Source organism: Idiotropiscis lumnitzeri, chromosome 1 (genome assembly GCF_059441095.1).
Source record: "Idiotropiscis lumnitzeri isolate Australia: NSW breed Sydney's pygmy pipehorse chromosome 1, RoL_Ilum_1.0, whole genome shotgun sequence".
In the NCBI taxonomy this organism is placed as follows: Eukaryota; Metazoa; Chordata; class Actinopteri; order Syngnathiformes; family Syngnathidae; genus Idiotropiscis; species Idiotropiscis lumnitzeri.
This window is the reverse complement of record NC_142391.1, coordinates 21,071,261-21,098,086: the sequence shown is the minus strand read 5'-3', so window position 1 is coordinate 21,098,086 and position 26,826 is coordinate 21,071,261. Positions and strand designations below refer to the sequence as shown.

The 26,826-nt window shown below is 42.2% G+C and overlaps 1 protein-coding gene across 1 annotated transcript; it reads right to left on the bottom strand.

The window, feature by feature from the left end:
* Positions 1 to 756: 756 nt before the first annotated feature.
* Positions 757 to 19,833, bottom strand: npffr2a (neuropeptide FF receptor 2a). The gene is made up of 4 exons (XM_088287981.1): positions 19,703 to 19,833; positions 12,283 to 12,597; positions 10,386 to 10,485; positions 757 to 6,174 (listed from the first exon to the last, which is right to left on the bottom strand). The coding sequence occupies exons 2-4, from the start codon at positions 12,587 to 12,589 to the stop codon at positions 5,322 to 5,324; spliced, it is 1,260 nt and encodes a 419-aa protein (XP_088144107.1). The 5' UTR covers positions 12,590 to 12,597; positions 19,703 to 19,833; the 3' UTR covers positions 757 to 5,321.
* Positions 19,834 to 26,826: the final 6,993 nt, after the last annotated feature.

Genomic DNA, 26,826 nt, shown 5'->3' with positions numbered 1-26,826 from the left:
CTCTCTCTCTCTCTCGATTTCTCTCTCGCTCTCTGTATTTTATGAATAAGTACGAAAGTCTGAGGACGGAAGACGAAGAACGTAGGATGGACCGGCAAAACAGGGTCAAGTGTCCATCTATGGAAACTCCCTTTCGTTTGTAGCTAGCGTAACGTTAGCCGGCCAAATATTTCTGTTGATAGGACGGCATTGTAAGTGGCATAAGCATGCGTCAACTCCAATGTAGCGTCAGGCACACATCTAAACTTTCATCCACGCAGACGAGTTGACAATATGTCATGAGATCTTCTAATTGGAGGTGGCTCTCACCCACTTGCACGTCGACTTCGTCTTTTCACTCAACGCGTATAAAAGCTTCCTCGCAAAGCCAGCTGGTGGTGTCAAGAGGCTCCAAATTCAAAAGCGTTTCATGACTGCCCCAGGAAATACACTCTTGAGAATATTGTTATGGCAGTTTTGACGGAAATCTTTTGAGCTTCTTGTTGCTTTCCGCCGAAGGAGATGACGTCAAAGTCAGACAGAATTTTGCTGAGCCAAAAACAAAAAAGGCTGACTCAGCTGTCTTTTGGGTGGATGCGGCAATTTGCATGACAACGCTGCAGCTGTGTGAAGAGTCTCTCAATTTTCCTTATTTACAATCTGTCTTCTGCTAGTTTAATTTTTTTTCTATTCACTATTGCGATATTAAGAAAAAACATGAAAATGGGGGTCTATCGGCATATTTATGATTATTGGAGTAAAAAACTGAAGCCAGAAGCGGATTCAACACTTTATTGTGAATGAGTTAAGAACCGCATCTGCACATAAGACAACAATTATTCGAACATAACAAGCAACTCGGTCCTCTTTACAGACAGCAATAAAAAGTCAAATGGCAGTCGACAAGTGTGAAGCCGGAGGCAACCAATGGCAGGCAGCGTGAAATCCATACGCTCACTTTCACACACATTTGATTGTACACGCAATGAGAACATCGAAGTGCATATGAGCAGGGCAAGGCATTGTGGGTAGCGAAAGTGAAATCCATGGCAGCTCCAGGCAGAGTCCAACCCAAAATTGATTTGGACTCATCCACTTGTCGTCTTGTGAAGCCACGAAGGACGTCAAATGAAAAAGACATGACGTGACATTTAGTTCATGTTCCATACAAACGTCCCTCTCGTGTGTGCCTTGTTCCAAGTGCAACTTAAGACATGAGCAGTTATCATACATTGGGATGACATAGTCGTGATTGAAAAAGTTGCCAATGAATGTCGTTGCCAAGATTTTTGCTGTCTGATCAGAACTTGCACTGGTCGTAAAGTTGAATTTGAGTTGGTTTGTGTGATCTCATCAAAACGCAAAATGTTTTTAACAGTTATCGTGGATTGTGATTGTTTGAAGAATTTGCTGTACAAAATGTTCTTGGCTGATTTTTTGTCTTGTCATCTTGCCCATACTTTTTCACGACCTTAGCAGTACAGTCCAGAAACCTTTTGACCGATTTTTGGGGGTTTTGAATGCGTTTGTTTGTCCGCTTCACACGAATTCAAGATGTTCTTATTTGCTTTTCATTTTAAGTTTTGCCCCCCCCCCCAAAAAAAAAATAAAATCAACCACTTTAGAGGTTTGGCGTTTCAATATAATGTATACACAATATAAAACAAAAAAAACAAAAAAAACAATCACTTTTGCCTTTTGTTGTGGGCAGCCGAAATGTAACCTAACTCGGCAAAGGAGAAGTGCTCTCTAACAAACATTTACACGGATTTCAAAATTATATTGGAGAGAAAAAGGCCTTTTGTGTCGCTACATAGACGAAGCCTGACTTCTGCGCGTCTGCCTTCCGAACCTTAACTCGAACGCTAACCTGCGTTTGTGAAAAACGCGAACAAAAACGTGCTAATTTTTTTTTTTTTTTTTATCTGGAGGCACAGCAGTTTTTCACCACTTTCAGTCTCCTGAGCCCTCAAATAAAGCAAACGACACGGTTACAAAGGGAGTAATCGTAGACAGTCAGAGGTAAGCACGGATCATGTGATGAGTAGCCCTTCACAATTTATTTAGCAGGACAACAACAAAGTGTGTCCCGAGATCACCAAAAGACACAGAAAAATATATGACACTGATTCAACACACACGCACGCACGCACACTTGCTCAAAAAGATGACATTTTGTTGAAAGAAATGCAAGACTTTTTCAGCTTAGAAAATTAAAACAAAAAAACTCAATTTTTACATTTCTTCTTTGAGCTTCACAAATGAAACATCCATCTTAAAAATCTAGAATATAGAAAATAGATCCTTCATTCATTGTATTTTGATTTAATTTTTTTTTATGTTTAGTTCATGTCAATGACATGACTGAATATTTTACAGTGTTCAGAAAAGAAAACATCATAAACATATTTTTTCATGTGAATAATTGAATTTCTTTTTTCATTTGGAATTCCTTTTATTTCTTTAAAATTTCAATTGAATGATTTTAGTTCAATAAATCTTAAAATTATGATTAAAACTATATTATGATATTTGTGACTCTATTATTATTATTTCAAATAATTCCATAGTAATCTTGTTCTTGGTTTCTTTTTTTCTCTCTCCAGCATTTTTCACTTTTTCTTTCACAAAACTGGACCTCACTTTTGTCGTTAGATTTGTTGACAATATAATAAAACCATTTTCAAATTTTGAAATAAAAGAAAATAATAATGAGAAAAATACAATTTTTAAAAAGTAGCCAAAATCGCCCAAATTAGTCATTTAGTTAAAAGAAAACACCCTCATATAAATATATCAAGAAATTACATTTTAATGGCAGATTTTCTTTTTTCTTTTCTTTTTTTTCTCCTTCATATTGGAAAGCGCAAGTGTACCTAATGACATGATATAAAAACAGGATGGAAGGCAAAAGTAACACAGATGAGTAATAATTATTTCAGGTATTGAACGCTGTGCTGGCAGGCGAGGATCGCTCAGGAAGAAAATTGAGAGCCCTCAGCTTACCCCACCACCCAAAAAAAAACAAAAAAACTTGAGAACGCACTCAACCGCTCTCAGGTGCTGAGTTGTCCAAGTTTAGTTTGACGGCTTCTTGCTACGACGCTTGAAACGTATTCATTAACACGAGGCGTGGTGGACTGTGTTCGACGGGCTCTGAAATGGCAGAGCCATTCGGGAGTTTTCCAAAATTACAGATGGCCACCACCTTGAACAAATGTGTGTACAGTCATTCCTCGCCACTTTGCGCGGCTTCAATGTTTCGTGGATATTTGCAAAATATTCCTCAAAAAAGAAAAACAATACGGCATTATTGAGGAAATATGCGTTATTTCAAAGAGATGAGTTGGCTCGGAGGCTTTGTTCTGGTCGCCTTTCCATGACATTCTTTTTGGATTTATTTTGTGCTTCTGAGTCTACAGTCAAACATTTTTGTCGCCTCCTTTGCAGTTGTCTTGTTATTTATATATTTTTTTAGACCGGTTTGTCTTATGTACATGGTATTTATGAAAATGCGTGGACCGACTAATCATTGTTTGATGTGAAATTTACATCCAACATTTATGAAAGCCTCATGATTCATTTATAAATAAATGAGTCGTTAAACCAGAAGCACCCGCGTGTATGTGGATTTCAGATGAAACAATATCTTGCTTTTCCCTGTAAATGATTGTTCATGTTTTAATTGGATGCTAAAAACGTTTGAAAGAAAAGCATATTTTTGTGTGTTTGTACAAGCATCACATCCAATAACGTTTCCCAAGTGAGAGCGAACAAAACGCTAGAAGATACGGTACACTAATACTTTTTCCCGGAGCTCTAAAGTAGGCGGTCCGGTGTTGTCATGGCAACACTGGACTCGTCTGATTACTAGCCAAATGGCTTCAAATGACTCAATTTATCATAAAATAGAAATGAATTTCAAACCATTTCATGTTAAAAAAAATACTTGCATAATATATAATTGTCTTTCAGTCTATTTGCCTGAAGCCTTTTTCATGATTATTTTAATTTGTTGGACTCAATTAAAAAGATTCTCAATTGAATTGAACAATTAATGCAATAAAATAAATTCAAAGGCATTATTAAATACATAAAAAAACATTTGTAACGTATGTCGGATGAACCTGCTTTATATATATATATATATATATATATATATACACAAAAACATTTTTCATTCTTATCTCATTAAATTTCATCGCATACCTAATCATTATTATTTTTTTTAAATTTCAGCTTCCTTTACAAGTTATCAAATTTTTTTCACCTTCATTCAAAAGGCCATCGAAACACACTCAAATGTTCTAAAGGTGGAAAAGGAAATCTCTGAAGTATTCAGTTACTTGTAGTAGATGCCCTGATTTAACAATCCGGCCATTTAACCAAATGTTTTGATGCGGCTTTGTAGGGCGACGGTGACGCAAGTCGCGCTAAGTGGACCCGAATGAGTTGAGAGCAGTTTGCCAGTGCTAACAAATGAAGCCATAATGGGTAAGCAAGGCGTACCAAAAGTCTTCTGACGTACTTATTAGCATTGTCCACTAGTCTGTTGATGTCATGTGAACGCCACATCTCTAGCGGGGGTGTGTGAGCCTCGCAACCAAAGCAACCAATTTGGCCAAAGTGAAGAAAAGTGCGTGGATCAGCACATTTCGGAGGGTTAGCTTAGCATGCTTTTTACTGGTCTGTGGAGTAAGATGTTCCGAAATGTCGACGGTAGGGTTGACGTTTCGTTTCCAAAAGCACATTATTGGAGCCGCGCCATTTGTTAGCTTAGCTGTGATTTCTGACAAAGGAATGGGCCGGCAAGGAGACATTTTGCCTCCTGGGTGGAACTTTTCCACTGGTCCCAGAGGAATAGGAACTGAAAAAGCAAATATTTCTGGAACCACAACAATAGTTTGAAAAGTAAGCAAGTTCCTTTTTGTTCCACTGAGGAAAATAGTACAAAGGAGCGCAAGGTACCATTTTGATTCTGAGTGAGACTTTTCCCTTCGTCGTCGATTCAAACAGCAAAGTTACAAAAAAGTTTTGCCAACCTCTTTTTTTTTTACGTAACCAGATACAAAACAAAAAAACCAAACCCACAAAATGCTTTGAGGTCGGCAGAGGTAACGACTTATTCCTGCTTCTAAAATCGTCATTGGACATGTTGATGATTCAACTTTATACATTTCTACATGAAGTTTTTGTGCCTTCATGACTTCACCGAGAACAGAACAATGAAGCTCAGGACTGAGTCGTCATTTCCATGGAGGTAGCTTCCTGAAGAAATTGGCACTCGAAGCAAAAAAAAACAACGGCGACCGCCGCAAAAGCGTCACCGGGAACGTGTCGTTTCAAATCGACACGGCTGTTACGCCGCCGCTACTGCAGGACGCCTTCTCCAAGTCCTCCAAGACCAAGTCCTGCTCTGCGACCTGATGCATCCGCCTGGAGCCGCTTTTCTCCAGACTGTTGAGCGAGATGGGCTCCAGTGACGTCTGCGCGTTATTTGCCGGCAGCACCGAGTTGGGCTGCAGCCGGTGCGAGTAAGTTTTCCTCCGCTGCCCGCTGGCCGCGCACAGGCTGAACTTGAACACCACTTGAAAACCCCGCCGGAAGTTCTCATTGAAGAATCCGTAGATGATGGGGTTGACGCTGCTGTTGAAAAACGCCAGCCAATGGGCAAAGGGGTACACGTAGATGTTGACGATGCGGTACTGCTGCTCCGTGAGCCGGGCGTAGTCGCTCAGCATCATGAGCGTCCACAGGGGAAGCCAGGACAAGATGAAGAGCAAAGCCACGATCAGGAGCATCTTGATAACGCGCTGCTTCTTCTTGGAGACGCTGTGGCGGTTGTCGTGACCCGGCTTGCCGCCCGTGGGCATGGCGGTCTTGAAGAGCGTGATGCCGATGCGTGCGTACATGACGACGATGAGGGACAGCGGAGCCAGGTAGATGTTGGCGAACAACACCGTGGTGTAAATCTTGCGCATCTCCTGGTTGGGCCAGTTCTCCCGGCACCAGTAAAACGGAGTGGTTTTGTTGTCGTAGCCGAGCAGCACTTGGATGCTTTGCTCCCGCGTCACCTGGAGCATCACGCCGGACGGACACATGATGGATATGGCCAGGACCCAGATAATGACGATGATAAGGGTGGCGGTGGAGATGGTCAGCTTTTGCTTGAATGGGTAGACGATGCAGCGGAATCTGTCAAAGGATGAACACACACCAAATGGGTGAAGCAGTCAAATGTGGAAAGCAACCACCGATACATTCAATTTAGAAGACTTCTTGTGCTTTCTGTTCGACTCCGAGGCATGTTGTCATCGTGCATCAAGTGACATTGTTTCACCCTTAGCTAGCAGGCCCCTCAAAAGTGCGTCGCCATACCACTCGTCAAACACCGGAACGATGAGGATTATGCTCACTGGACTGAAATGAAATGCAAAATTTTGTCTGAGGTGGCTCCTAAGAATGGACCCCGAAATCATACGAACCATCAGTCGATGGCAAGCTTAAGACACGGCAGTAAAAAGCTTCCCAAACTATGAGAGGCAAACAGGAGCGCCACCTGGGAGAGAACAAAAATGTCACCGCCAGAGACGGGAAGTGACCTGTCACATTTTGGATTAGAACAAATCATCCCAAAATCCAAACGCGCTGAGGGTCTTGCATCAATGATACCAGTAATTACAGGAAAGTGATTTGTCAGATTTTGGGATGAGGGAAACTCCAAACAGGGCCTTTAGAGAGGCCAGAACTCATCTTAGCAAGAGTCAAAGCTGGAGCAAATAAAAGGATGGTGTGGAGGGTCATGCTATTTGACATTAAAAGCTCGGTTTTGCTAAAACGGCTCTTTGATCTTCCGTCAATGGCAGCCCACGGAGATGCCAGAAAAGAAGGTCCAAGACATTGCTGAAAACCTGAAATGCAACCGCCCCACCGCAAATGGCAAGGTGATCAAAAGTCATCCTTGAAAGTTGCTCCGAAGAGACAAGTTACTCTTGCTCACTTCTACAACCAACATGTGAAGCCCTCAAAATAAAGCAGCACTTCCAAAATAAATGACCCGCATATTTGACATATTATGACATCATAAAAACTTCAAGGGCTGGTTGCAGACCCCGCGGGCCGTACTTTGGCAAAGACTCTGCAAGAGCATATGGGACAACCATATGTCAAGTTAACAACGAGGGAATCCCAGCTCCAAATCGCGTTGACAGCTGACTGCATGCTCCAGTACGCGCCATAAAATGAGGACTGCGCACACACAAAAAAAAGCAGAACACGTTTTGCCGTCAGGTGAATTGTTGAAGCTTTCCATCTTTTTTCACATATATAAAGACAACTCAGGTAGACAACAGTTTTGCTCAAACATATATGAGCACAAATGATTATTAAAACCAAAATTTTGTGTCTCCACTCAAGATCAGTCGACCGCGGCTCACCAACTCCGGTCCAAATGATCAGCTCATCGGCAAGCTCAAAACGACGCAGATTGTTTAAATCAGACGGAAAACAGGCAGGATCGGCGCCCTTGAGGACCGCAGTTGGCGACCTCTCATCAAATTTAAGCATTACGACATCCCATTCCCAAGTCCAAAAGTGGTGCTCAGAAGTCACTGTCATCAGTCAAATATTGCAAACATTGCTGAAAAGTATTTTGCGTTCAAAGAGTTGAGAGTTGAACTTAAGCTGCTTGGTTTTAGAAAATTCAAAATTAATTCACAACTATGAATTGCACCTCCAATGCTAATCTATTTTGTAGGGTTTTGCTTTTTTTTGCAATATGTAAGCTACTGGTCGCCGTTTCTATTCTCAGACAATATCAAATGTTTGTTTTGGGAGGGTGATTCTGAAGTCAAGAGCAAAGGAAGTTCACGTCGCAACTCCGTCTCGACTCCAATGCCGATCAAAGTGCTCGACAGATATGCGAGATGACGGTGACGCTTGCAAACTCTCGTGTCCTTTCCAGCGGCACCAGACAACCTCAAGTGTGGACAGAATGTCAAGAGTTACTTCAAACCGTCTGCTGCTACTATGCTGGCGGCACCCGTCGGGTCTACATGGACAGTATGCGGTCGGTTTGCAACGGAATGCCGATTCGTAGCAGAGGGAAGCATTAATGTCAAACTGCTGTCATCTGGAGGGACGAGGCGATTGAGCTTGAAAGTGGGACAAGTACGGGCAGCCAAAGATAAGAACAATACAGATGATGCCACGCACACACTAAGGAACAACGACACGGAGACACACGACACTATACCACAAAGATGTAGTGTACATCCCGACTGGCCGAGTGCACATTAGTGATGGGCACTCTGACGCCGAACGTTTCAAACCCGGAAATAAAATTGCCTCGGACACATCCTTTCAGTCTGGAGAAAAACACGTGACCTGTGACGTCCGCAGGAATAACTGTTTCGATCGCTAAATGAACTCCAGTAAACCCTAAAATCCAAAGACTATTGAAAAAATAATATTCTTAAATAAAAAGCTTTTTTTTACCTGTGCCATAGTTTTTGTCACTTTGTGTATGTAGAAATGTGTATACTTTAGTATGAGAACATATGAGTCGTGATTTCTTAGTGTAATCATTGTTTAGCCCTTTTGTTTAATTAGGACTCCAAGGAAAAAATATCAAATGACATTCACAACATTTCTTCGCTTGACATTAAACAAGGTTTAAGCCGAATGCGTGATTTTTTTTTTATTCTCTCAAAAACTGCCACAAGACACAAAAATATTGGACTGCAGTTCAGGTTTTTTGCCACTTAGATGTCATTATCACTGAAGCTTTGAAGCTTCAAACCATTTTGAACCGATTGCTTCAAATGGTTCAGTGGTTCATAAAAGCTTCATTTGCCCTTCATTGTGCACACACAAATTAACTGACTGATGAATGACTCCAAGATGGTTACGGCGAAGATCCTAAACCCGATTGCGCCGAGTGGCGAAATGAATGAATGGGTGACAGTTATGGCCAAGAAAGAAAAAGTCGGTGCGCTAAACCAAAGACAGCGGCACCAAAATGACGTAAGTAGCAGAAGGTCTGACTGGCGCACACGAGAACGCAAAACACACACGACGCAACAGAGTCGGTTTGAACTGATCGCTGGTGGCACACCTGCAAGCAATCACTCACTCTCCGCCCCCACACTGATTGGCTAGGAGAGCTGGAGACGAGGGCCACCAATCAGGAATAAGGAAGGGGAGACCTCCAGCATCACAGACTTCCGAATTTAAGGGCCAGGAACCGTCGTGAACCGGAACAACCCCGTCAGAATCTGCACACCAGTTCAACTTGAAAGTGAAGCGCACCCCAAAAATGCCAAGTTTGCACAAAGTGTTTTTGTAGTTTCACTTTGCTGGTGGGAAATAAAATGGGTTTGAATTTTATGAAAACTATGGGGGAGGGGCTAGAGTACGCTCATGCTTTGAAAAAGGAGCAGAGCCATTTTCAAAGAATTTTATAGCTAAGAATCTCAGGACGCTGAAACTAAAAGGACGGAAGAGTGAAAATCTAAAAGCATTGTCACTTCTCCTGGCGCGCCCAGAAATTATTCAAGGTAAAACTCAAGAATTTGAAACAAAATAATCAAACTTAGAAGAAATAAAAGTTTGTTTGTGGAGTGCCGAATCTCATTTGAAATGCCCGAAACCGGATGGCTCCACAATGCCAGTCTGCGGTGGAAGCATCAGGTCCCAAATGCTATATCGAGCGTGCCAGTCAAAACAAAACACGCCACATGCAACAAAGAAGCACCAAGCTCTCGCTCTCTGGGGTTGACTTGAAACCTTGTGTGCCATCATTAAACCCATGAAGGGTGGGATCATGAAATGGAGCATTGACGGTCGGCGTGGCGCAGCATGAGGACGTCTGCCACGACAGCGAGGTGCATCAAATTTAAAAAAAACAAACAAAAAAAAAAAACACCTGGTATCAGGCAAGCTCCTCCTAAAAGGAGAAAGGCTGGTTGAGTGATTTTTTTTTCCATTTGGCGAACTACCTTACAGGTTGGACAATGGCGATAGCCTGACTAAATGCAGTTTGTCAACTGAGCTTCAGGACACGCGAGAGATGACATAGAGTGACGTGTTTCAGAAGATTCGGTTCCCTCAAAGCAGTCTCGGTGGAACTGGAGCTCAAAATTCTTCAAGATCTCCAAGGATGTGCCACTCCCTTCCCCGCCGCTTGATTCGTCCTCCGCCTTCTTAAAAAGAGCATAGCCAGGGCTTTCTTTTGTCCAGGCTGGCTGTTCTTCTCATCTAAACCGACGGCAAACGTCTCCATGCTTCCATCCTGGTTCGCTGCTACGTCAGCGCTTCCAAATATGGGCACGCTGGCATCCGGTCGCACGAGAGCGAACAGCGGTGAACATCTCGGAACAATGAGCGAGTCGGTGTGGCCGGCATACCTGTCCACGGCGATCGCCACCAGGGTGAAGACGGACGCCGACACCGAGATGCCTTGCACCATGCCGCTCATTTTGCACACCAGGCTTCCGAAGGGCCACCCTGTGGACAGGAGGGACGAGACGGATGTTTTTCCAAGTCTCAAGTCCAAACAGCTGGGCTTGGACACTCGGGATCGGTTCAGCCCTCCACATACTGATCATTTTTTTGTTTTTTGATCTCACACGTGTGCAAGTGCGGTTCGAACTCTTACCGCTGTCCCATGAAAAAAGTTCACTCATGGATGGCTGCTACACTTTCACTGTTTCAAGATTCCCACATTTACCAATTCAAAAAAATCTATGAAAAAATCTTATTTGACTCTGAACTGCTTTTAGCAGATGTACAAAAAGAAATGACATTTTCAAATATTTTTTTAAATTTCTGTATTTTGGACCAATTTAGGAAAAGCTGTTCATTTTCAAGGTGAAAGCATTTCCATTGGCTGTCAAAAATCAGGACAAAGCAAACATTATTTGCTTCCTCGTCGCTTGCCTGCCTGGCATACCCGCTTGCTCTACTTGCAAAATTGTTCCATCTACTTTGTCATGTTTTGTCTTTGCTGTTACAAAGCGAACATGAACTTTTTTGTCGTGAACTTGCTTCCTCACCACTTGCTTGCCTTGCACACACCCGCTTGCTCTACTTGCAAAACTGCTCTGACGTAGATTTGCAAAGATGTCCGGACACGTATTTTCTTTTTTCAAAGCAGCCCGAGCTGTTTCCTCGCGGCTTGTTGGCCTCACAAACACCTGCCTACACAACTTGCAAAACTACTTCTTTGATTTGCTCAATCGTTGAAACACATCTTTCTTTGCTCTTTTCTTGTCCAGCTGTCTTCGGGTAGTAGGCGGGGTACACCCTTGACTGGTTGCCAGCCAATCGCAGGGCACACAATGACAGACAACATTTCACACTCCAAATCACACCTCGGGACAATTTAGAGTGTCCCATGAACCTACCATGAAGACTTTTGAATGTGGGAGGAAACCGGATTACCTGGAGGAAACCCTCACAGGCGCGAGGAGAGCATGCAAACTCCACAAAGGAAGGCCGGAATTGAACCGCGCACTTTTGGACTGTGAGGCTTACATGTGAACCAGTCGCTGCCCGTTTTCTTGTTTTACACCAAAAAATAAATAAATCAATAAATTTTGGTTCATGCTGAACTTGCTTCCTCACCGCTTGCTTGCGTCACAGCCACTCACTTGCTCCACCATTTTTTATTTTTTGTTTTGCCATAAGAGCTTGAACACATTTTTTCATCTCAGTTTTTTTTTCGCTCAAAGCACATCGTCTTGTTTACCCAGAAGTTCTCTTCCTCACTGTTTGCTATTTGGTGGTTTGAACCAAATAATGTTTGCTTTTAAAAGACTAAAACAGCAAAGAAAAAAAGGGTTAACGCTGCCATTGTTCTTCCCAACAAAAGCCGATGGGGGTCAGTCAGCTTTTCCTTTCATGCGGCCTTATCACACACGACAAAACCCTCATTATCGCCCAATTGTGAGGCGTAATCATCCAAATGATGCACGGGAGGTAAAAGCTGCTATCAAATAAGCTTCGACCACGAAAGATGACAGGCTCTCATCGTCGCCACGTCGCCTCTTTGGAGTACATGAATAGCGTTCATTAGAGACGAGAAAGGCGGCGGAAATAATTCCAATTAAAGCTGCAAGCAGCCGGACACAACATAGATAGACTCTCGTTAAAACGTTGACATGCACAGTAGCTCGTCTTCAATGAACTCGAGAGGGCCAAGGTGGGGTGCTACGTTCTCGCACGGGGGTGGTTCGAACACTCGTCCAATTCATTCAGCAATTAACAACCAAAACAAGGTGAGCAAAAGGAATATTTATTTACCTGTGATAATGTTATCGAGCAGCGTGGTGGGCATGCAGAAAATGCCCACCAGGAGGTCGCTCACAGCGAGGTTGAGGATGAACAAGTTGGTGACGGTGCGCATGTTGCGGCTGCGCAGCACGATGAAACACACCACGCCGTTGCCCGCCATGCACACCAGGAAGATGAGCAGGTAGGACACGATGAAGATGGCCGCCGTGGACGGCTGGTGCAGGTAGAAGCCCACGTAGGTCACGTTGTTCCTGGGATGAAGGGCGTCCTCCTCCGAGGAGTTGGAAAGCGTCCAGTTGTCCAGTTGCTGGTTCATGTTCAACCCTGATGAGAAGGAAACACACCAGTGACAACTTTTATTTACAGAGCCTCAAGTTGCCTGTGACAAATTGGCCATGAGGAAAATTAAATGGAGGATTGGAATGAGCGAAAACCCAGGAAAAAATGAGTGCTGGCTTTTTGCCTGGCGAATCTCAGATTTAATCAAGAAAATTTGAGGCTATGCTCCACGGACGTTGGACGCCATCGGGGAAAAAAAGCTATCGTGGCCATTTTGCCTGGGAGATCTGCTTCTGATTTGGGGCCCATTTGTATCCCAAAATGGCTGCTTCAAACCAAAATGGCCAACCTCCTGTTCATTTGCTGGCATGGGTTGTGTTTTGATATACATGTCCTCCCAATTTGGTGTTGAGGAGAGCAATTGATGGCAGCGTGCGATGGATGGATGGATGCATACATGCATGGAAGGAAGGAAGGAAGGAAAGAAAGAAGGAAGGAAGGAAAGAAGGAAGGTATGAAGGAAGGAAGAAAGGAAGGAAGGAAAGAAGGAAGGAAGGAAATAAGGAAGGAAAGAAGGAAGGAAGGAATGAATGAAGGAAGGAAGGAGGAAGGAAGGAATAAAAGAAGGAAGGAAGGAAGGAAACAAGGAATGAAAGAAGGAAGGGAGGAAAGAAGGAAGGAAGGAATGAATGAAGGAAGGAAGGAGGAAGGAAGGAATAAAAGAAGGAAGGAAGGAAGGAAACAAGGAAGGAAAGAAGGAAAGGAGGAAAGAAGGAAGGAAGGAATGAAGGAATGGAGGAAGGAAGGAGGAAGGAAGGAAGAAAAGAAGGAAGGAAGGTGAAAGAATGAATTGATGAACAGACAGACATGTGAATGCACGGATGAAAGCTGATTGAAAGATGGGTGGAAAGAAGGATGCGTGAATGGAAGGAAGGAAGGAAGGATGTAAGGAAGCAAGGAAAGAAGGAAGGAAGATAATTGGAGGAAGATGGATGGACAGATGGATGGATGACCTCTGAACGTACGCAGTTTCCCGACTAGTTCACCCAAAAATTCAATCAAAGTAAGCAATCCTAGATGAGTTCCAATTGATTGTCTTTGAATACTTAATGTGGTTCATGTGAGAACTCTCAGGGAATAATCTGGCCTGCGTTTTCTTTTTTCTTTTTTTTTGTAGTGAAATGATCTGTTTTGTAGCAACGCTTTGTTGATTCCATGTACGGTAGATGAAAACATGCCCACAGACGGCCATCACAGCACATCAGGTTTGCTCTACTGGATATGCTTCACGCTGCGAGCTCCTAATTACATGGCAGTGTTTGGGCTTGTTTCATTATATTTTATTACAAGGATGAATTAAACTCCTTGGTTCTTTTATCTCAAACATTTCTTGTTATTTACCAGACACGGCGGTCTTTTCGCTTTCTTCAAAATCATGTGAACAAAGTGAAAGACTGCCGCTGAAACATGTCTAGTCAAAAAAAAAAAAACAGCTGCGATAAATGAAACAATTAGTTTAATTATAAATAAAAGACAGAATGAAGTTTGTTCAATTAAAAAAAAAAGAACTGCTTTTAAAGCAGTTATACCAAGGTGACATTTTTACTTGTTGTCTTGTTCAGTCGGAACGAACACGAGGCGGCATCGCCAAGAGGCGGAATCATGCTGACAAAGGGGACAACCAATTGAGGTTGGACATTTTTCTTTCTTCTTTCTGTACGCTTTGTGTTATGTCAGCCTGCATTTGCATCTTTAACAAGACGTATGCCTAACGAACCACTTGGCAGGTTGGTGCACCATAACAATCTGGGAAAAGTTAATTAAGATGAAAGAATGGCGGCTTTGTATTGAAGATGTGTTGCCACGGCAGCAAAGAAAGAGATGTACTGTTTAATTTTGAGTCAAGGCGAGAACAAGAAGGTTAAGAGAATCATGTGTCAATGTGGTATCTGTGAGTTCAAAATATTTTTCCCAAGAATACTTTTGAACCAAAAATATTTTGGATGTATTAGTGATTGTTTTATATATATATATATATATATATATATTCCCCACAAAAGTTTATTTATCCACAGTTTACGCAAGTGTGAAAATAAGCGAACCAACTCCACATTATTGAGTTGTTGCTTCATATGCACGATTAGCTGGAAAAGCACAAGTCAACATTTTCTGTCACACGAATCAATGAATCATGATTTGAGACAGCGATTGACTCATTCAACATACTGAATAAGTTACGAATAATGCACTTTAATGTGCTTCCAAGTTAGCATTCTCGGTGATTTATTTATGGTCGAGCAGATGGTCTACGGTATGTGAGGTGCCGTTCCAGTGTATAGGATATAACATAAGAAGCTGTGAAGGTTTTCCTCAATTACGCCCTGAAAAAACAAAACGGAAAAACGTCATTATCTTTTCTTATGTTGTAATGTGTCAAGAAAATCGGAACAAATCACGCTATCAGCCCATTAAATTGTCGATTGGGCCCTAAAATATATTTGAAAGCATTTTGTCATATTTCATACAGTGTACTTGGGTTTGAAGTGACTCGTCGTCGTGTCGACTTTGCGACCGCGCGGACGTTTGAAAGATTGACATCGACTAATCGCGAATCATGTCCTTTTGGAATCTCGTCAATCGGCCATTTTTAAAAACAATTGCCACTCTTGGATGAGAATAGCAGTTAGCTTCATTAGCTTACAAGTTGAGCTAGCGGGACCGGCGGACTGGAAACGAGGTTGTTTTTGTTGCCAAAATTTTACGTCCAAAAATACGCGCACCAAAATTTGCGCGCTAACAAAAACTTCATTCACTTTACAACCAGGTCGCCAGAGTCGTAACACAAATATGGCCGTACTAGCGTTTAGACTTAATTCGACCATGAATGAGTCAGGCGGGACGGTCGGTCATTTGCAAAATCCGTAAATTCATCGTTAGTTAAATAAAACAAAATCACAGGTGAAGCGAAAGAGTGAAACAGACAAATGCTCTTGAAGAGTAAAACGTGCGCCAGGCTGCAACCAATTCAATTTGTTGTCATTTTTTTTTTCCACAATCATCAAGAGGAGATTGACAGAACGAAAGGTTAAACGAGAATTGCGCCTCTCACATTCTTCAACAACAACTTGATAAGAAGAAGAAAAAAAGATGCATCCGGCTTCGATATGCAAAGAGGCTCGGAGCAAGTGAAAGAAGCTTTTTCCCTGCGTCGAAAAAAAAAATAATTCTTCGCTCAAACCTGACACATAAATTTGGAATAAAATAATTTTGAGCAGCAAACTGAATTATACCAGCGTTTCGATAAACAATCAAGTCAATTGAGTCTCCAAATGTACGTATTTTACGAAAAGTCACCAATAATTTGGTCTCGGACGAACGCAGTCAAGCTAATCAGCACAGGTGGGCATTTTATAAAGTCATCGTTCGTCAATCAGTTCTCGTCCGTCAGCAACTTGGGTACTTGTCCGTCATAATTCTTTTAAGCCGAACCGAATTGCAATCATCAGTTTGTCTGTCAGAAGTTCATTCGGTCCGTCCAATGTTTTTGTTAACATCAAGGACAATTTGTCTTCAACAAACCGATTGTAAATATTTTTGTAAACATTAACAGTCAACTTATGGTACGCGCTTTTTTAAATAATAAAATGAACTTTTGAACGCACCAAATATTCATTTTTGTCAACAGTGATGATTTTCGTTAACAGCAACACAATATTTGACAAACCTGACGTGAGGTTTTTGTCAACAGTTCACACAATTTGGAGCCATCTAATTTTTGGTCAACATTGAAGACAATCAACAATGTAAACGTACAGGATGCATTTTTGGAAGCAGTTAAGACAATTAAAAGTTTTCATCGCACATTTTTTTGTGCTGAACACAATTGAATCATCCAAATCCCAAACATGTTTTGTTAAACTCTGAACACAGCAGACAGCAGTTAAAAAAAACAAAACAACAATGGTCCTTGGTGACAACTTTTGTCTTTTCGACAAACTCCAGCGGGCAAACGAGTCTGTCGGCAGCAATTGAAATGTGCGACCTTCTCGCTGAGATTCAACCTTGCGAACCGTTTACCAAGCGCGCTTCCTGAGTGATTGCGACGCTTTCACACGTTGTCGTTGCGACTCTCCGTTTCTTGACAATCCATTTAAGCCGCGCGGCATGTCACCCCAGATGGGCGACACGGTGCACTTTATGTCCCGAGAATGACGTGGAATTGCTTTTCCAAAGTCTTCCAGCCCTCATCGCGCATGAGAGACTTCCTGTTTGTTGCTTGCACACATTTCACAGCCGCTCGTCAGTCGGCGCGATATATCGCAGACCTCCCCCCACCCAATGACAAAAGGCCCTGCAGCATCTTTTCCGCCCATCCACTCAATCAGCCCCGACACCCTCCTGCCCTCAGGAGGGGGGGGGGGGAGCATGTCACTTTGTGGCTGTTGAAGCAGCCCCCCCCCCCTCAACCCCCCCACTGTAATTACTGTTGGGGCACGTGCATGAGCATTAACACTCCAATAGTTCTGCAAACGACAGCCCCCTAAACGTCTGTCAAAGGGATTCCACAAAAACAAATGCTTGTTGCACGTTCCAACCCTCCGCAAAAATGGCTGCTTTGAAGCCAAACGGTATACTTCAAAAGTCTGTTCCTTGGATATGACGTTTTGCATTGCGTGCTCGCAATGAGCTAGCAGGACTTTTACTAGCCGAGAAAAGAAAGTAGGTCTGGAGTCCAAGACCATGACCGTGGCCGGGTCGCGGTTGCCGTGACGATAGCTTGTTTAACTCATTGACTACCATTGACGGATAAATACGTCAAAGATACATTTTTTTTACTTGGCTGGTAGTGAATGAGTTAAGCTCAATTCTCAAATGAGCAGAAACAGAATCATTCAAATCCAGCAGCCGGCGTCACTGAAAGTATTTATTTCAAAAGAGGACTTTGTCACGTGCGCTCTTTGTTGATTGGTCCATTTCGCTTGATCGGTCTGTGTGCTTCAGTTTGCTCCGACCTCAGAAATGCACTTGATGCGTGCGACTAACCACAGCGACGACTTCATCTGGAGTTCCAAGTTCGGTTGCGACGGTTCGGTTAATAAAATATAACACGTCATTCTCGTCTCTTTCTTTTTTAACACCTTGAAACTTCCCTTTTGGAGAATTCTTTATGCCATCTCGTACGTCAAGGCTGAACATTCAAATAGTCGTTGTACATTTTATGTCTTTTGGTGTCTTTAGTGTACATGCTTCAAATTTGGTACCCATCTCTGTGACAAGTTCCTTTTATATTTTGTTGGAAATGCCCCAAAAAGAGTCCAAAATGGCTGCCTGTGTTTTGGAGGATGTACCCTTGAGACTGTTTTGTGGGTCTATTCATTAAAGACATTCCGGGCAAACTTCACCTTTTGGTGTGAAAACCTGCTTCAGGAGCTGAACTTTCAATTTCATTTGATGGCAAGTCAATAAACGTTGCCGCCATGCTCTGCCTCAGGGTTGCAATTTTTTTTTTTTTTTTTTTTTTAATGTTTCACAATATAGCGTCATCAGTCTCTTTAGTATGCAAGCTTCGAATTTGCCTGCAGTCGGACAAACTCACAGTTCATTTTGAAAGGACTCGTGAAAATGCCCAAAATGGCTGCCTCAAAACAAAATGATGCTTTTGGGAGCATGTGTTCTTCAGACTTTTTTGCGGGTCCTCATTGGCATTTCCACCAAATTTCAAGTTCCTATTTGAAAGCTGCATACAGGGCAGAATTTTCAAAACATTCCATTGGCTCCATCATTTGAGGTCAAGTGAAACCTCGGAAAAAATTGAATGCGTAGTAATAAACAAGTCACTTGTTCCGGTTCCTCATGCTTTCTTCTCATGACAGTCGTCTACCCACTCGTACGCGGAATCTAATCGATCATAACTTGGCTGTATACAGTACAGCCCTGTTGTCTCTCTATTGCGTAACAGACTAATCCCGCGAGCGTGTTTATTCTGAGGCGAGCCGAAACCGTCTTCTCTTCCTTCTGTGGCTTCTCATCGTGTCCCATTTGCATACGTTCTTCATTCTTTTAAATCAAGTTTGACACGTCATTTCCTTTCCGTTGCCTCACTGCGTTTTTACTGCTTGTAATTGTTTTGAAAGGGGCAACTTCAAAACCACAATAACAGATAATTGCATGTCATGATAATACCTCCCAGAGTTCTGACAAAAGGGCGGCAAAAAAAAAAAAAAAGTGGGGGTGTTGGGGTATGTTCGTCAGTGGACGGGTACAATGAGCCCACTGTGTGCACAAATGAAGATTATAGAAGAGACGCACGCATCTGATGCTGGGTGACTTCAACAATGCAAAATTTGTATAAAATAATCATATATTAATATGTTTCTGAAATTTAAAAAAAATATATTAAGTTTAAAAAGAAAACATTTCAAGAATACAAAAACATTAGACAGCCAGACAATGGGCAAACAAATAAGGCAATCAAAAAATACAAAACAAGACAAGCAGATATATTCAATAGTAAAATATAATAGATAAATATGACAAACAAACAAATAAAACAGACACTATTATTCAGGGAAATGTCTACTATGTAAAAAATAATATCCTAATAATAATAATAATAATAATAATAAGCAGAAGAAGAATGAATCATGTAGATCACGACCACAAATAAATAAATAAAATAAAAACATAAATCTAATATAATGTAAATCTTCTTTGATGGCGTTGTGAATTAAAAATAAAATAGAAAAGCTGAGAAAATACACTTTATGCTGGGTGGCTTCTGAAATATGATATATATATATATATATATATATATATATATATATATATATATATATATATATATATCAAATGTAAAAATGCAACAAAAAAAACAATAAACATAAATGAGGAGTGCAAATATGAGAGGCACGACCTTAAGCTGGCTGACACGCACAATGCAAAAATTGTAAAAAAAATAAATAAATAAAAATCATAAAAAGTGACTAAAATTAACGAAGAAAGCAAAAGCATCCAGTAAAAAGTCTCACCAGCAAAACAACGCATGTGACTCATATAGCGACTGCCATAAGAAACGCACGACTCGAATTGGAACGAAAATCAAATTTGCACAAGTTGCCTCCTCGCTCACTCCAAAAGTCAACCAGCTCACCTTTTGTGGATTTTGAGGGGGGGGGGGGCTTTAAAACTGCACGTGTCCCAAAAGGCCGACGGTACGAGTCCGGCTGGCTGCGCGCGTGCGCACGCGTGCGTGCGTCATGATGGAGTCAACTTGCGCTCAGCCCGCTGCACGGAGCGCGAGTGGCCGGCTGACAGCGGCTCGTGGACCCTTTTTTAAGCCGTGACGTAGGCAGCCTGTCAAGGAGGAGGAGGGGCGGGAAGGGGAGAGTGCGATAAGCCGGCTAACGTGGGGGTGGGGGGTGGGCGATACCCCCATCAAGCTGTTAGAATGTGCGCACACACCCAGAGTGATAATGCAGATCACAGCTGGTGTGAGCATTTTTTTCCTCGCAACGTGTACTCGGTAATCCGGTGCGACCACAAACAAAAAAAAAAATGAGGGCAATTCCCTGAGAGATGGAAGATTTTCAAGATGAGTGAACTGCACGCTTGGCGTGGAGTTAATGAAGCTGCGCTCGGATGACAGAACGTCAGCCGTGTTTGAAGCGCACAAGGTTGATCAGCGGTCGCGATCGACATCACTGTGGACAATCGCTCCCGTTTAGCGCTCACACGTGAAAGCAATACAATCCTGGGTTGTATTTGCCCCCCAAAAAAAAAAATCGTGACTATTTGATTGATCAATATCTCTGACAAAAATCAGGGCCTTTGTCATTAGCGACAATTAGCGCGACATGCTAAAGCTTGTGTCCCACTGATGGGCGAAGGTCGCCAATGCGCGTTCACATCAGGGTGGCAAATGTTCTCGAGACGTTCACCAACACTTTTAATGATTTTCCTTGTCGCATGTTCAAAATTGCCCTGCGACAAGGAAATTCCAAACGAACACCAGGAGAACGTTTGGCGAACATTTGCACAAACCCCAATGTGAACGCAACGATCGCTACCGTCGTAATCACTCGCAAAGCGGACGCAAGCTTTAGAGACAACGCGTGAATGTTCGCGAGAGACAGACGGCAACTGCCGGCGGCTATTTGGGACAGTATTGTGAAGATAAGCAACTATTTGCAACTTTTTGGGAAGCTCTGTTTGCCAGCTTTTGGAGGAGTAGGCTAATCTCCAATGCCAATGAAAATGTGCGCCAATCTTCCCCCCCATTCAGTCGTGGACGACGCATATGTGGAAGTCATCAAACTTAACGAGCGTCTTTCAATTTTCTCTTTCACCAACAGCTTCATCTCGCTTTTATTTTACGTCTCGTTTCGGTGTCATAAAACTCACACTTCCTCTTTGTTTCTCCCGGCCTGATGATCGATGTGCACGACAGGTGCTGATATCGCAATGAGCGGCGAATGCTCCGCACGAATGGGTCGACATATTGTAACCGTGGTAACCGGGGTCACATGGCAAATCAAAAAGATCTTTGGCGACGTGTTTTTCGACCGTTCACAAATGCGTCAATGCTTCAATTTTCTCACACGAGACTGATGACCCTTCCAAAACATGTTTTGGAACGCTCCAGGTGCCAATTTTCCCATTTTGTTTTTCTTCTACTTTGAAAAGAATTGTGCAATTACGACGCTCCCAAAGTTGCAGAAGTCCGACTCACTTCCGATTAGATTCTCGGAATTTGACGAAACTAACACCAAGTTGTGATCTTCCGCTTTTGTTGCTGTAACTTTCCAAAAATAAAGCAGGCGGGAAAGAAAAAGCAATTGTTCCATTCAAACGCTAAAAGTACTTTTTTGTCTCAAATTCGAACGTATGAAGATTCTCAGAGATTGTTGTCACGTGCTGGACACCGGGGCTGGCACTCGCAGCTCCTCTTTGCGGCCACTTTTCTTCTCAGCTTTTCAAGTCAAGTCGCGTGTCAATCCCGAAGTCATCAGAATGGTGTTAAAACATTAATTAGGACGCTCGCACAACTCTTCAGATTTCCCGTTCCCTCGTGAAGCCGCTCAGAGCCGAGTGGCCTATAATGACTTTTTTTCCGAAGGTGACTTCAAATACGAGGACGACGATTCGCCGTTTCCAAGGTCGATGAAAATGATTTATCAGATTAGGTTCGCGTAGCGACTAGAGGACACCGAGAGGGCGCCGAGAATAAAAATGCATTTTGCGGCTCGTGGCAGTACAGTGAAGCGTGTTTCATTCCAGCGCCACCCGCGATGCCTGAAACACATTTAAACGAGTTAAAAAGTCACATTTGTAACGGTGCTCTTCCTTCCAACATAATGAAAATGTCCCCATTGTTTTATGCATAATAGATGTTTGTGAAGTGGATGCAAAAGCCAATAAAAGTTCGGATTCAAATTTGGCGCCATTGCGACCGATCATTGAAGTACGTGTCCGCTTGGTGTTTATGACATGCCCACTCATCTCAGAAAAACATGGCTGACGGCGCATCAGCTGTCCATCAAACTCTGGGTTCAACGGAATCGGGTCAAATGGCTGCGTCCAAAAGCCAATGCTGGGTTACGTCGAGGACAAGAATTGGATTGAACAAGAGGTAGAAACGACCCATGAAATGTATCCATCAAGAAATGCCGTTGCAGGTTTTTAATATAAGAGCTGTGCTGAAAATGAACGCTCATTTTACAACCTGCATTTTCTGAGATGATGAAGAAGCGACTTGCGGCAGTCGGGGGTCACTCAGATGACATGTTTGGCGTAGTTTTTCCACAGGATGTCCTTCTTGGCTCAACCAACCCATTTTTCTCCAAGCTTGGGCACGCTAGTGGCTGAGAATCGGCATACAGCGTAACAAGCCTCGCAGGGAATCAACTCTATGTTGATGATGGCTCAAACCGCCATTTGAACCCAACAGATACAAGTGAAACAAAAAATAGGTGTTAAAAATTCATGATACAGTTTAGGTGAGAACAATTTACCACACTGTACACTCGTAAAAATGCTTGGGTCGAAAATAACGAGCTAAACGGATATAATACAAAACAAGTCACTCAAAAAGTTGGATCGTTCTCTGCAGTCTAAAAGTTGAGTCATTTTGTGTAAAAAAAAAAAAAAATTTTTAAAAATTAATAAAATAAATAAATAAATTAATTAATTTAAAAAAAGGGACCGATCTGCTTTTTGGGTGAATTTAACCCAACATTTTGGGATGTAAAAAATCACCCAATTTTTTGAGTCGTTTTTCAATATGGACCCAATTTGGTGTTCTTCTTTCTTTCTTCTTTTTTTTTTTGTCTACAAAACGACTTGTGGGAATCTTCTGGGTTGTTTTGGTCAAATGAACCCAAGTAGTGCATTGATGCCTTTTTGACCCAAATTGGGTTATTTTTTGACGCAAGCGTTTTGAGAGTGTAGCTCCGCCTCAAGCGAGCGGCTGCTCAACTGGATCACCGTCGCTGTTTTTGAAAGGTGCTGCAAATGAAAAGAGACGGCGCATTGTTTGTTGTGCAGATGAAGCCCGTCCGCGCACAGCGTGAAAGTGGCCGCACAAGACAAATGACTCCCGCTCACACTTCACGCTGGCTTTCGGCTTTATTTGGGCAAAGATTTACGGTTTTTTCGCTCGGCTCGATTTTTAATCAGTATTCTTCTTCTCTTGCTTTTTTTATTTTTTTTATTTTGAATCAATGCTGACTGAGTTTTCCTCCCCCATTTCTTCTTTGCTGGCCTCATTTTGCCTTCGTTAAAATTGAACAGTCACTAATTAAGATTCTATGAACTTTCTTTGACATCCAATGAGCCGTTCTCGTGTCGTCAACCAATCAGCTTCTTGCCTCTTTCTGTGACACGCTTGCTATTTTCCATTTTTTGTGACAGCCCTTCTGCAATCTGAAGGAAGTTTTTTGCTATTTTAGTAACCCAAGTGATAACAATTTTGCATATTTCACTAATTTTGTCATCCTTTATGCAAATTTATTATTCTCAGAAATTCTCAAAATGCCCTCCCAGACTTGAATTCCTTATCTAACTCAATTAAATTATTTTACGACAAAAGAGCAAACAGATATTGACATTTTTAAACTCCTTTTTCCATTAAAACCTTAGTCACAAATATCCAAAGATAGTTTTCCTGGGTATTTTTTTTACATTTCTTGGCACTATTTTATTTTTGAGATGGCAATGTTTATGTAATGGTTTAATTTTTGGACTGAATTTGTGATACTGTTATGTTGCCTGTTAAGAGGTTCAATAAAGCTTAAAAAAAAAAAAAACAGCCCTTCTACTTGCGTCGGCCAATCAGCTCCTTTGCCAAACTTTCAGGTTCTTTCGTTAGGAATCATCGGCTTCTTATCTCCAACAAAGTTTCTGACTACCAATCAGCATCCTATCAGCTAATAAATGGAGAAGGAGGAAGGCAGGCAAGTGCCGAGTGCCCTTGAAAAAAAATGAATTTCTTCTACCTGAGGTAAAGAAGTGCAAAAAAGCAGCTGAAGTGTTTTGACACGTTAATGTGCAAACGGCAAATATGATGTGGTAGACTGTACGAGGCCTTCTGCTCGCGTCATCCAATCAAGTGGTCGGCTTGGCCGCGGGCATCGCCAGGCGTCCGCGTGCAACTGCGTGGCTGGAAAGAAAAGCAGCCCAAGCAAGCCGAGCGCAGAGCTCATTAGACGCTTTGGTGCAGTAGAAAGTCACTTTAATCAGCGGCAAATTCTTGCTGGCTCGTCGTCATGGCGATGTAACCTTCTTGTTCCTTGTGTTGTCTCCAAAATCTCATTAGAAGATTCACCGGAGGAGGTTGACGAAGCTTCTCACATAAAAAAATGAATTCAAAAAAAGGGGTGGGGCCAATTGCGGATGCTTTTCATCATCCAAACAAACGTCAAACAGATTGTTGTTGTTGTTGATTGAACTGAACTGACACGTGGCAAATTGCCACAAGAGACGAAGCTCAGTCAGAAGTAACTGAAATGGGAAATGTCAACTTTGCCGTGAACAAAAATGCCAAAGAGGCAAAATACTTTTACATTCATAATCAGCCAACCAACTAACTAAATCCCCCTCAAATTAATATCATTTATGACAACACGGCTGGAAAAATAAAAGACAGAATGGCCTCGCAAGTGTATCTGCAATTAAATCCACACTTTTCCCTCCATCGGGAGCGCTGCCCCCTCACGAGCGAGTATCCAATCACAATCACCTTCAACGTAAGGCCAGCGAGAAGGTCTTACTGTCATCAACTCGTCATCTGATTGGCTATCGCAACTGTCTATCATCTGTAACAGCTCCCTTGAGACACTGAACAGATGCCCGCACGATTGTATCTGAAGGCCTAGGACGAATAGTGCTACTGGCATTATGAAATCTGCCTGGCAACACGAGCGAGCTGAATTCTGATTGGATAAAAACTCTAACCTCAAAATTCAACACGAGGCTATAATATGACCTCAATGTGAAGAATATGATCATGATTTCTTGATTATGTTAGACCAGCAGAGAAGGCCTTGAGGGATTTGACTGGTTCAAGGTGCAATGATTGGAACAGAGACGTTGACGTGCAAGAGGAGTCTCAGAATATTTGCGGAAAGGTGTCACGATGACGTTGTGGAGTTTACCTCGACGTATGGCAATGCAGAATTCTGGTGTCTATTAAAGGTGAGCTGCAATTCTGAGAACAAGCGTGCTGGAACAACAACCGGTGACGAAGAAAGGTGGCAAAGATGAGCAACAGGGCGGATACGCAACCCTCGGAGGAGGAAGCGCAACGACTCAGCTAGGCTCGGCTCGTTTAGTGTGGCTGGCTCGGCTCGCTGGCTCTCCTCCGCACGAGATATTTGCCAGGTGTGCACGTGAGATGCAGTCCGATGCCGTTAACATTGCAGCACAAAGGCTTTTGCTTTTCTCAAGCTGTCCTTCCACTTTTCCAGATTGTCGCCAAAACGCCTCTGGAGGAGCTCTTAAAAGTCCAACTTGGTTATTCAAGCCAATGATTGAAAGCATTTGAGTGTGTCAACGAGGCAGCTTTCAATGACACAATGACACTAACATGAGTGGATTGATAAAGCACTCACTGGTGGCATTTTCAAGTCTAAGATTTGATTCTTTCTTTCTTTGAAATGAGAAAGAAAAAACTCTTGAAGCAGTTTGAAGCCCGCAACTTTAATATTAACGTGCGTGTGGTGAAGTTGAAGCGCAATAAAAGCGCCGTAAGTTGCCATTTGATTCACATGTTAAGGAGACGAACAGCATGCACTGAAATGACTGAAACGCTTTCAGCAAGTGGACCGCATTGCAAGAAAATATCTTTCGACACTCGGGCGTCAACTCGCTACGTTGGTAATAGGCAATTTTTTTTTAAGACAGACAGACTTTCGTGTCAAAACTGAGTGAGGTCAATTGCTTTTGCGTGTGTTAGTTAGTTAATTAGTTAGTTAGTTAGTTAGTTAGATGGTCTTTCACTTGCAGTCAGTCAGTCAGTTAGTTAGTTCGTTAGTTAAATGGTTTTTCAACTGCAGTTGTTTGTTTGCTTGGAGAGATTAGTTAGTTAGTTAGAAAGTTAGTTAGTTAGTTCGTAAGTTAGATAGTTAGATGGTCTTTAACTTGCAGTCAGTCATTTAGTTAGTTAGTAAGTTAGTTAGTTAAATGGTTTTTCAACTGCAGTTGTTTGTTTGCATGGCCAGATTAGTTAGTTAGTTATTTAGTTAGTTAGTAAGGTAGTTAGTTATATGGTCTTTAACGTGCAGTCAGTCAGTCAGTTAGTTAAATGGTCTTTCACCTGCAGTTGTTTGTTTGCTTGGCCAAGTTAGTTAGTTAGTTAGTTAGATGGTCTTTCACTTGCAGTCAGTCAGCTGGTTAGGTAAATGGTTTTCAACTGATGTTGTTCGTTTGCTTGGCCAGATTAGTTAGTGGGTTAGTTAGTTAGTTAGTTAGTTAGTTAGGTGGTCTTTAACTTGCAGTCAGTCAGTCAGTTAGTTAGTTGAATGGTTTTTCAACTGCAGTTGTTTGTTTGCTTGGCCAAGTTAGTTAGTTAGTTAGTTAGATGGTCTTTCACTTGCAGTCAGTCAGCTGGTTAGGTAAATGGTTTTCAACTGATGTTGTTCGTTTGCTTGGCCAGATTAGTTGGTGGGTTAGTTAGTTAGTTAGTTGGTTAGTTAGTTAGTTAGATGGTCTTCCATTTTCAGTCAGTCAGTCAGTCAGTCAGTTAGTTAGTTAAATGGTTTTTCAACTGCAGTTGTTTGT